The sequence below is a fragment of the Nanorana parkeri genome, unplaced genomic scaffold, assembly GCF_000935625.1.
Source record: "Nanorana parkeri isolate BGI_ZX_2015 unplaced genomic scaffold, ASM93562v1 scaffold81, whole genome shotgun sequence".
Lineage (NCBI taxonomy): Eukaryota > Metazoa > Chordata > Amphibia > Anura > Dicroglossidae > Nanorana > Nanorana parkeri.
In genome coordinates, this window is record NW_017306349.1 from 262,683 (window position 1) to 274,999 (window position 12,317).

At 46.9% G+C, this 12,317-nt stretch overlaps 1 protein-coding gene across 1 annotated transcript in view; it reads right to left on the reverse strand.

Annotated features, from left to right (window-relative positions):
* LOC108805039 (rho GTPase-activating protein 6-like) overlaps positions 1–12,317 on the reverse strand; it is a 33,267-nt gene that overhangs the window by 975 nt on the left and 19,975 nt on the right. Inside the window, exons 7-11 of the mRNA XM_018576991.1 lie at positions 9,479–9,534; positions 6,895–7,045; positions 5,360–5,508; positions 3,283–3,447; positions 2,498–2,595 (exon numbers count right to left, since the gene is read on the reverse strand). Coding sequence (XP_018432493.1) covers positions 2,498–2,595; positions 3,283–3,447; positions 5,360–5,508; positions 6,895–7,045; positions 9,479–9,534 — 619 coding nt within the window. The remainder of the gene's footprint in view (positions 1–2,497; positions 2,596–3,282; positions 3,448–5,359; positions 5,509–6,894; positions 7,046–9,478; positions 9,535–12,317) is intronic.

Here is a 12,317-nt window from a genome sequence, read left to right on the forward strand (position 1 = left end):
TGTTTTACTCATCTTTTTATTTTCTAATTTTAAAAATCTTATTCTTTTTTACTTATTTCTTTACATTTTTCTTTAATTATTATTTATCAATTTAAATTTTTTTAAATGTTTGTTATTTTTTTTTCACTCAACGCTTTCCTTACTGAAAATCTCCGGAGAGAGGTGGCCAGCAAGGAGAGAGGTACACGGTGTGGGGAGGGGTTAGATTCCACACCCCTGCAGCCCCTCTGTCCCGGCCGCCTGTGGCCTTGTGGGAAATCTGGTCCTGCTAACGCCCATCATTCACCCAGACCTCAATGTTGAATAATGATAATTTTCTAGTTTATACCACATCAGTGCCTTGAAGTAAACTCAATATTGTTCCATTCCTTCAACTGTCCTTATATCACTGCCTCCCTGCCTCCAAGAGGCCCTTTGACATGCTGCTGTTAAAGGAGAGTTATGGGAAAAGTGAAATACACTCTTCACGTTAATTAGAGCCGATGTGTGACACTGAAGCTGGCGGGCGTAGCTAGACAGGCAGAGCTAGCTGTTTATCAGGTGGTGGGGTGGATCCCAACAATATTGTTGGGATCCTTCCCATCTGCAGTGTGGATCTGTGCTGTCAGCATACAGTGGGCAAAACCCCGCTATATGCTGAGTTTTGGGTCACAGGAGGACATAGCATATGTCCTCCTGTGATCCTACAGAGAACTATGGCCAAACTATTGGCCCATAGTTCTCTTTTAAATGCACAGTTTCTTTACCGTCTTCATTCAGATGCAAACAAGCACTGGAAAGTGGAAGTTGCCAATGTACACTATATGGCCAAAGGCTTGTGGAAGCCTGGCCATCACACATATATGAGCTGGTTGGACATCCCATTCCAAAAACATGGCCATTAATATGGAGTTGGCTCTCTCCCCCCATGGCCATTAATATGGAGTTGGCTCTCTCCCCCCCCCATGGCCATTAATATGGAGTTGGCTCTCTCCCCCCCCCATGGCCATTAATATGGAGTTGGCTCTCTCCCGCCATGGCCATTAATATGGAGTTGTCCCTCCCCAACCATGGCCATTAAAATGGAGTTGGTTCCCCTTTGCGACTATAGCAGTCTTCACTCTTCAAGGATGACCTTCCACAAGATTCTGGAGGGTGTCTGTGGGAATTGGTGCCCATTTGTGAGGTCAGGTACTGATGTTGGATGACAAGAACTTGCTCTCATTTAATTCCAAGATGTTCGTTAACGTTGAGGTCTGGGCTCTGTTCAGACTACTTGAGTCCTTCTACACACAACTCATCAAACCATGTCTTTATGGAGCTGGCTTAGTGCACAGATGCAGTTTGTGGCTACAACACCCTCCACTCTTCTGGGAAGGCTTTCCACAAGATTTTCGAGTGTCTCTGTGGGAATCTGTGCCCATTTGTCAGGTCAGGTACTGATGTTGGATGAGAAGACCTGACTCACACTCAGCGTTCCAATTCATCCCAAAAGGTGTTCAGTAGGGTTGAGGACCCCCCCATGGCCATTAATATGGAGTTGGCTCTCTCCCCCCCCCATGGCCATTAATATGGAGTTGGCTCTCTCCCCCCCCCATGGCCATTAATATGGAGTTGGCTCTCTCCCGCCATGGCCATTAATATGGAGTTGTCCCTCCCCAACCATGGCCATTAAAAGGGAGTTGGTTCCCCTTTGCGACTATAGCAGTCTTCACTCTTCAAGGATGACCTTCCACAAGATTCTGGAGGGTGTCTGTGGGAATTGGTGCCCATTTGTGAGGTCAGGTACTGATGTTGGATGACAAGAACTTGCTCTCATTTAATTCCAAGATGTTCGTTAACGTTGAGGTCTGGGCTCTGTTCAGACTACTTGAGTCCTTCTACACACAACTCATCAAACCATGTCTTTATGGAGCTGGCTTAGTGCACAGATGCAGTTTGTGGCTACAACACCCTCCACTCTTCTGGGAAGGCTTTCCACAAGATTTTCGAGTGTCTCTGTGGGAATCTGTGCCCATTTGTCAGGTCAGGTACTGATGTTGGATGAGAAGACCTGACTCACACTCAGCGTTCCAATTCATCCCAAAAGGTGTTCAGTAGGGTTGAGGGAAGGGCTCTCGAGTTCTTCCACACCAAACTGGTCAACAAACCTACCCCCCAAAACCATGGCCATTAATATGCAGCTTGCCTCCCTTTGCAGCTATAACTCCACTCTTCTTTGAAGGCTTTCCGCAACATTTTGCAGTGTGCCTACGGGAATTTGTACCCACAGTGCCATCAGAACATTTGTACGGTCAGGTGCTGATGAAGAACAAGAAGACCTGGCTTGTGATCAGCATTCCAATTCAACTAACCAACAGCATGTGATCAATCAAAATTATATTGCCATGACTTTTGAAGTAGCGGCATGATTGCATGGTGGCGCAGTAAGACAGAGAGATGATTATGTACTACAGAACCTTCACATATTGTAACCTATTTTTGAATATCCTCATTTCATCTATATATTGCCACTTACTGAGAGTTTGAGGATTTCCTCCGCAATAAATAATCTACAACTTCTGGATCCGTCTGCAGTAACTGTGTCATTAATTCACTATGCATATGGGGAGGGACCTGAAAACAGAGGAAGAACGGTTAAAAAATGTACCCAAACTCAAGAAGAAAAAATGTAACACGTTGCCACTTCCTGTCCTTCGAAGAGGTGGCTGCGCTAGTTTTCTTTAATTAGATTATTTTTCCCTGTTATCACCTAGTGATCCTGCCGGTAACACACTTCCTTCCTAGGGTGACAACGCTCACGCCCTGCACTGTATCTATAGAAGAACGGCATTGTCACCCTAGGACAGGAAGGCTAAAGAACATCTTTATGACTTCGAGGGGTGCTTGTTCTCTAGTCCACAGAGGGAACATTGAACAGCCCAGACAGAGAGCACAGGAAGTTATCAGCTCTTCAGATTTCTGGCAGGATCAACAGGTATTTCTTTGCTTGTATTGAACAGATAAGAAACTTATTTTAATGAACCAAAAGGGAGGAAATAAGAGAAGTTCATTGTTAGGGATTACATACACTTTAATTTGCATATTATTTGCATATATTCATGTGCTGACTGTACAGGAGGGCTGGACAACTCCGGCCCTCCAGCTGTTGTGGAACTGCAAGTCCCATGAGGCATGGCAAGACTGACCAATACAGGCATGAGTCCCAGAGGCAGAGGCATGTTGGGACTTGTAGTTACAGCACAGCTGGAGGCCCTGCTCTACACGCATTGTGAAAGGCCTATGCTATTACAGTATACTCACCGTGTACAAGGTCTGATAATGCTGTATCATGGACCCGGTCACTGTTATCTGTGCTGCGCTGTCCAGGAAGCTCTGCTTTTCATCCGCCAAACCTTTCTCGTTCTGCAGTAGATTTGGACCAAATACAGTTGCGAGGTTGGCGGCGGACATTTTATTTCCAGGAATCTGTGGGCAACAGGTTACCTTGAAATCAGTTTACGCTTAGAAAGCTTAATAGCAATATGCCTTGCCACCAGCAGTCCTTGTTGCACATTGCTTGTCCCTGAATTAGCCCCACCACCCTCCAAGTTTGAGTTCATGGCTGCAACCGAGGCTAGGTCGGGAGTTATTTATAGTCCTAAAAGAAGAAAAGTTATTAATTATGTTATTATGACCCAATCTATATTGATTTTTTTTTTTTAAGCCCATGGAGCGTGCTTACGAAACACCCAAAAAGTGAACCAAAAAAGTGCACGTGAAGACACACAAAAAAGTGCACAGCAAGGGTGCTGTCTAAAGGGTCCGTCTCCCGGAGAGACAGGGCCCATCCCTGAACCCCCGGGGCGCAAGGCTCCTGACAGGGTCAAGACACTCGTGTCCACCTAGCCGAAACCAAGCGGACCCATTCCTTGTGGTCAGCCAAAGCCGACCACCAAGTACTCGGTTGAGGGCTCCCTCGAAGGGAGACCCCCTATTCAGGGGAGGAAGGAATCTGAGGGACACACATCCTCCCCCTAGACTTCAGCGTAGGCCCGAAGACCCGCACCCTCCATCCTGTGGAGTGAAAAACACAAAAAAATAGTGAAAGGTGGACATACAAGTGAGACAAATAATTTAGTGCCAATGTGAATACAATGGCTAGGCCTTGCGGCCCGGTAATAAAAATGACCCCTGGTCTTAGCCAAAAGGCCTAGCCCAAGAGGTGATGTGCATCAAAAATCATAAGGTGTCGTGCCAAAGTGTTTGTTCACACCAGTGGGGTCCCACAGCCACAGTGCTACTAGAGCACCCCCTGGGTCACCACTGCAGGGGGCGTTACCACCACCGGCTTAATGCTTTCCCATCCCCTGGCCAGACATGCGCAGCCCCATCCAAATCAGGAGGGTACTCGGTATCCAGCCATACTAGCCAAAAGGCCGGTACAGCGGCTCCTTTCCCCTCCTGCCACTGATAAGAACAGATTTTTTCTTTAAGAGCCCGTGGAACGTGCATCGAAAAACAACTTCCCCCTGTGAACAAAAAAAAGTGAACCGTGAAATCACAGCACACAAAAACGTGCACAAGGGTGCTTGGTCCTTCAATAAAGAAGGGACCTCGAATTCCCGACCCCCCGGGGCGCAAGGCTCGTGACAGGGGTTGAGATACTATGGTCCACCTACCCGAAGGCCGGTGGACCCCGATCCTTTGGGCACCTGCCGAAACAGGTCCCTCACAGTACTAGGTAGGGGGCTCTCCCGAAGAGATACCCCCTGGTTGGGAGGAGGCAGAGAACCGTATATTAGGGCACAGAACCTCCTCCCTAGCATTGGGAATAGGCCCCGAAGAAACCTGCACCCTAAGCAATCTGTGGGTCAAAATTTACAAAAATCGCGCATGAGGTGCAATAAATAGATAACGATTGCCAGTGCACCACGCTGACAGGCCCTAGGGGCCGGAGTGCAAAAATATTGCCCCGGACTAGCCATAAGGCCTGTCTCGGAGGCGAAGTGCAGAAAATGCAATGTTGTGTGTATCCATGTGCACAGTGAGTCATGTGAGGTCCCACACCCAAGTGACTTTCTGAGCACCCCTGGAACGCCCCCCCAGGGGGCACAACACCACGGCTCTGCCGCCTCCCAACCCTCCGGCCACACCTTGTGGTTCTCCGCTCACATCAGAAGGTAGTGCCTTCAGGAGCCCTCCCACTGTCTAGGGTCTACCCGTTACTCAGGGCCTGACGCAACTAGCAGTGGACCGAACCCCATCCAACAACTGATAAGAACAGATACTATAATAGCCAAAAGGCCGAGATGATGATGGAGGATGGAGATGATGATGATGGAGGAGGATGAGACTATTGATATCCATATATTTTCATGAAGCACAGAGTCCCACCTACCTGGTCTCCTGAAAGGCTGACTGTGTCCTTCTCATGGAGAGATACCTTATGGAGAAGCTTCAAGACACGAAGCAATGTGTCTGCATTACACGAGGGCAAGGCAAAGATTAGTAGCTGAAGGGTCTTTAATCTCTCCTCGGAGTGCAACCCTGCACAAAGAAATACATTTCAAGGTTAAATGCATCAAGGGAAACGTTTTCCTTTTCCGATTTGATCATCTTTATTTCTAACGCATCAAAAATGATGAATTACAAAGTAAATCAACACCTATACAACAAAGAGAACCAGTACAGGATAGAGTACTGTGTAGAAACCAAGATGATTTAAAGGAGAACTATGAGGTGAGTGCTTTTCACTCACCTCATAGTTCTAGCCGACCTGTGACAATGAGACTGTCACAGGTCGGCTCAGTAGATCGGTGTTCGCTCACTTCTCGATCCTGTCACAGCTCTCTGCTGTGACAGGGGATGGGCTGGATCCCCCCGCTCCAATCCGCCAGCGCTGACTGGTGGAACGGACGGGGAGGGGACGGGTACAGCTGGCCTCTAGATAGGCAGAGCCAGCTGTCACTCACGCAGCTGGGCGGATCCACACATAATTGTCGGGATCCGCTTCAGCTGTGGCGTCTCAGTATACCGCGAGCTGTAGCTCGCGGTATACTGAGCTTTGGGTGACGGGAGGATGCTAGTTTGTGTCCTCCTGTTACCCTAAAGAGAACTATGGGGAAAAGACTTAACCCTATAGTTCTCCTTTAATGTATGGTCAAAGGTATGTGGGTAGGCAATCTCGGCACTCCAACTATGGCGAATTTACAGATCCCATCTGAGCCCTGCCTCTGGGGGTCATGTCTGCCTGTCAGAGTCTTGCAATGAGATTTCAAATTTCAGCCCAGCTAGAGTGCCAAGGTTGCCTACCCCCTATACATTGTACTTACCCCCTATACAGTAGATGCCTAAAATACCTAAATATGTGTAGGTCAATAGCTACCACTCCTTTAAAAAAAAAGCTAGTCCATTAATGTCTATCATATAGATAAGGTTCTTGTCCGGAGTTGGTGTGATTTGTCTTGTCTGCTTTGCCATTGTCCAGATCTTGCTGCCAGCCCTGACCTTAGCCTGTCTGGCTATTGTCTTTGGATTAGGCTTTGAGCCGCAATATTGGATTTTTTATGCTCTCCCATTTCTGATCATTGGCTTGGACTTTCCTCTCAGTAATGGTGGCTTGGATATTATATTCCCACTGAGAAGTGGTAGGCATATTAAGTCTTAAGGCCTGTCCTTGGGTGACAATGCTCACTTACTGAGCTTCATATCCTCTTTGGAGGAGCAGCGCCATTGACCTGGAAAGCGAGTTGGGACTACAGAACACCTTCTCTCCAGCTCTTGTGTTTTTGTTTTGTATATGCAGTGACAGAGCCCAGTTACTGAAAATAATGTCATCAATTATGTGCTTGTTATGCTCTAACAGGAATCAGGTAAGCGGGACCAGCCAATATGTGGGTGCAGCCTAAGGATGTAAGAGAATTATACATTTACCTGCAGCTTTTATGAACGCTGTATATAATTCCTGAGGTAGAATAGGCTCTCGTAGGTCCCTCAGAAACCCCTTAAGCACCGCAGATATGTCATGGACGCATGTGTCTTCACCGAGGAGCACATCGCCAGAATTTGCAAACTCTTCTCGCAGCTAAAATTAAAACAAATCAACTTGTTTCATTTGAAAAAAAAACTTTAGTACATTCACATCCCAGAATTTCAGAATCCCATTATTATATCCAATATATGGCCAAGGGGTTGTAGACACCTAACCATAATGCTTCCTATATGGGCAAGAGGATACAGACACCCCTTTAGGTTCAGGTGATTGCAGTGAAGGTTCTGGTAATTCAACATCAGTCATTGGAGACAATTTTGATCTTCCAACCTTGTGGTCACAGTTTGGTGAAGACCCTTTTCTGTTCCACCATGACTGTCCCCTGTGTACAAAGCCTGCTCCATAAAGACATAGTGTGACCAGCTTGACTTGGAGGAACTCGAGTGTCCTGCACATAGCCCTGACCTCAACCCTACTGAACACCTTTGGGATGAATTGGAACCCCTCCAAATGATTGAGTTCAGGTGTCTCCATGGAAGGGTTCTGTTAATTCTACATCATACACAGACATTGTAGACAATTGTTCTCTTCCAACCTTGTGGTAACAATTTGGTGAAGACCCTTTTCTGTTCCACCATGACTGGAACAGAAAAAACAACTTAGCAGCGTTCAAGCATTTAAACATTTTGTTCTCTAAAGAGCCACCCCTCCCTTTCTTTGTTCTTGGGTTTAGGTACACTTTTATCTCTTCCCTACTCTGTTCAAAACTAAAGACATTTTTGCTGGGAGAATACAATGATTCAGCCTTTTTCAACCAGGGTTTATGGGACCCACAGGTTGCTAGGGGTTCCTTGAGCAAGGAGCAATTTCTGCCTCTCAGATATGTAACCACTGATAACAATGATCTTTTTAGCTAGAGTATATGTAAGGTAGGTGTTCCTCTCCTTACTGACCACCAATGTAAGGGGCATTCTTCTCCATACTGACCACCAATGTAAGGGACAAGCAGCTAAAATTAAAACAAATCAACTTGTTTCATTTGAAAAAAAAACTTTAGTACATTCACATCCCAGAATTTCAGAATCCCATTATTATATCCAATATATGGCCAAGGGGTTGTAGACACCTAACCATAATGCTTCCTATATGGGCAAGAGGATACAGACACCCCTTTAGGTTCAGGTGATTGCAGTGAAGGTTCTGGTAATTCAACATCAGTCATTGGAGACAATTTTGATCTTCCAACCTTGTGGTCACAGTTTGGTGAAGACCCTTTTCTGTTCCACCATGACTGTCCCCTGTGTACAAAGCCTGCTCCATAAAGACATAGTGTGACCAGCTTGACTTGGAGGAACTCGAGTGTCCTGCACATAGCCCTGACCTCAACCCTACTGAACACCTTTGGGATGAATTGGAACCCCTCCAAATGATTGAGTTCAGGTGTCTCCATGGAAGGGTTCTGTTAATTCTACATCATACACAGACATTGTAGACAATTGTTCTCTTCCAACCTTGTGGTAACAATTTGGTGAAGACCCTTTTCTGTTCCACCATGACTGGAACAGAAAAAACAACTTAGCAGCGTTCAAGCATTTAAACATTTTGTTCTCTAAAGAGCCACCCCTCCCTTTCTTTGTTCTTGGGTTTAGGTACACTTTTATCTCTTCCCTACTCTGTTCAAAACTAAAGACATTTTTGCTGGGAGAATACAATGATTCAGCCTTTTTCAACCAGGGTTTATGGGACCCACAGGTTGCTAGGGGTTCCTTGAGCAAGGAGCAATTTCTGCCTCTCAGATATGTAACCACTGATAACAATGATCTTTTTAGCTAGAGTATATGTAAGGTAGGTGTTCCTCTCCTTACTGACCACCAATGTAAGGGGCATTCTTCTCCATACTGACCACCAATGTAAGGGACATTCTTCTCCATACTGACCACCAATGTAAGGGACATTCTTCTTCTTACTGACCACCAATGTAAGGGACATTGTTCTTCTTACTGACCTCCGATGTAAGCAGCATTCTTCTCAATGACCACCAATGTGATGGGCGTTCTTCCCAGTGACCACCAATGTAAGGAGCATTCTTCAAACTGACCACTAATATAATGAGCGTTCTTCCCTGATCACTAATGTAGGCAGCATTCTTCCCCCTGCCCACCAATGTAAGGAGCATTCTTCCCACTGGCCACCAATGTAAAGAGGATTCTTCCCCCTGCCCACCAATGTAAGGAGCATTGTTCCCCCTGCCCGCCAATGTAAGGAGCATTGTTCCCACTGCCTGCCAATGTAAGGAGTATTCTTCTCATTGACCACCAATGGAAGGAGCATTTTTCCTGTGACCATCACGCTAATATATCATGCACTGTAGATATAGTCATTATTAGCAGAACTTCCCTGAGACAGGAAAGTCATTTAAAGGGTTCCTCCATGTTAAAAAGGTTGAGAAAGGCTACAATAGATTATCATTATGACTTCCCCTCATTTGTTCATGTGCATGATTGACTATTCCGTATTAAAACTCACCTGCTCCACTCTTTTCTTTGAGCCGGCAATACGAAAGATTCCCACCGTCTGAAGTCCTAAATCAATCATAAAAAATGTTACATCTCTGAGACTTCACTCGCCGACGGTGCTACCATTTCATTGTTTTATTTGCCAAGTTTACATATGTAATGATTGTACCAAAGGAGTTGAGAACATTCACTCAAAAATGGTGTGAATATTCACTTCGGTTAACCAATCGTGTGAAAAGCATCTGCACATGTTTGGGGATTCAAAGAGTAGAGGGATTTCCCAAGGCCCGAGAAATGGTCCTACCAATTATTGCAGCAGACAGACCAAGACAGGTTAGAGTTTGAACATGTGTATACTGTATATCTATGTTCATCTGCCCAAGGAATAGGACTTCCCAATATATACAACCCCAAAAGCTGTCTTTCTAGGTGTCCTTGAAGTTTTACACTCCCTAAATATGATACGTTCCTTGTACTTTTATACCCCATAAGTTGGGAAAAGTCCTCCTCCCCATGCCTGTCAGAGCTTAATACATGCAAACCTCCCTCTTTATAAATTGACCGTAAGGAACGTAGGGAGGGGTGGGCAACTATGGCCCTCCAGCTGTGCGTCACCTAGAATTCCAAAGATGCCTCTGGGAGTCATGCCTGTGGCTGTCGGTCTTGCAATGCTTCATAGGACTTGTAGTTCCCACAACAGCTTAAGGGCCGGAGTTGCCCACCCTTGACCTTAGGGGTGAACCCCAAAACTTTGACAAAATATGGGCCCCCGGACTATATCCTCCACCCCAATTCCCCTCCTGGAACCCTGATCACGTGTCGCATCTGAGGTCATTATATGCACCCACATTGTGTAATTCCGCATTTCACACACTGGGATCTATTATCATGGCACAAGCCTGTTACATGTTCCAACAAGCGCCGACGACAATGTGCGGCAAGCTTGTTGTAATTAGAAACATAACATGTGGATTTTTTTTTGTTATTATTGCAACATACAAGAAAAACCCCACACAGCTGTATGAATGTAGATTCCCAATTCCTTTAGTAAGATCAGTCTCGGACTCTCGGTTAAGTATTGTGATTTACTATATTTTAAAGGAGAACTATGGGGTCAGTGTTTTCCCCCATAGTTCTCCTTAGGGTAACGGGAGGACACAAACTAGCGTCCTCCCGTTACCCTAAGCTCAGTATACCGCGAGCTACATCTCGCGGTATACTGAGACGCCGCAGCCGGAGCGGATCCCGACTTAGACGACGGGATCCGCCCAGCTGCTTGAGTGACAGCTGGCTCTGCCTATCTAGAGGCAGAGCCAGCTGTACCTGCCCCCTCCCCCGTCCGTTCCGCCAGTCAGATCGGAGCGGGGAGAGGGGAATCCAGCCCCTCCCCCTGTCACGGCAGAGAGCCGTGACAGGATCGAGAGTTGAGCGAACGCCGGTACGTGTTCTCTCACTTCCCGATCTACTGAGCCGACCTGTGACAGTCTCATTGTCACAGGTCGGCTAGAACTATGAGGTGAGTGGAAATCACTCATCTCATAGTTCTCCTTTAAGTACTGAAGATCTGATAAAGCGACCTGCTTACTAATTCAAAAAGGTCAAACTAAAAAGTCACCTTGTATAAGAATAAAGGTTAAAACGTATCTAATACCTGACAACTGAAATGTAATATGTTGCAGTTTATCAGTCTTAGATGTGGTGGCTGCATTAGTTTTCATGGTATGTGGCTTTTCGATGGCATATTTAACCTTTTCACTGCCGTCACCGCATGGTATATGGCGGCGGCAGCATAGCCTTGTAAGCAGACTTAGAAGCCGGAAGTTTGCTTACATGTATAAAGTCGACTGTCAGCTTTACACTGGAAGTGATTTGGGCAGCTGTACTGCCTCCCAATCACTTCCATGGGCCACCAAGGTGCCGCCACCTGCTGGACTACTCCTGCCATTTATCCCAGCCTCCACTGTCCCTCCTGTGTGCCTGGAACTGGCATGGTTGGTGTCAGCAGGTCAGGCAGAGGACAGTCAGCAGCAAACATTGGGCATCTATAATGCCAGCCAACAACTACCATGGACCACCACTTGACAGACTACCCCTGCCATTTAACCCAGGTTCCATTGCCCCTCCTGTGGGCCCGTGGCCAGCATGGTGGGTGTTGTGTGGTTGAGCGGAAGACAATCAGTGAACGTCCGTTCATCGATCGTCCCTTTGCTAAATGAAGCTGGAAGCGACAAGCTCCTTATTGTTTCCGGGTTCAGAGCTGCTATTCCCTGGCTACTGTGGCCAAGGATGAAGCTGATCAAGCATGTTCTGTACTTGATCAGCTTCAATGGAGGAAAGAGGGGACATAACGGCATCTACTGGACCCCTAATGTCGAGAGATGGGGGGAGAGAGAGAGAGAGAGAGAGGGGGGGGGAGGGAGAGAGAGGGGGAGAGAGAGAGGGAGAGAGAGGGGGAGAGAGAGAGGGAGAGAGAGGGGGAGAGAGAGAGGGAGAGAGAGGGGGAGAGAGAGAGGGAGAGAGAGGGGGAGAGAGAGAGGGAGAGAGAGGGGGAGAGAGAGAGGGAGAGAGAGGGGGAGAGAGAGAGGGAGAGAGAGGGGGAGAGAGAGAGGGAGAGAGAGGGGGAGAGAGAGAGGGAGGGGGAGGGAGAGAGACAGAGAGAGATGGAGGGAGAGAGAGAGCGATTGAGGGGGAGGGAAAGAGAGAGAGAGAGGTGGAGATGGAGAGAGAGAGAGTTATATAATCGAGAGAGAGAGAAATAGAGAGAGAGATGGAGAGAGATATAGAGAGAGGAGTGGGAGAGAGAGAGGGAGAGAGAGGGGGAGAGAGGGTGGGAGAGAGAGAGAGGGGGG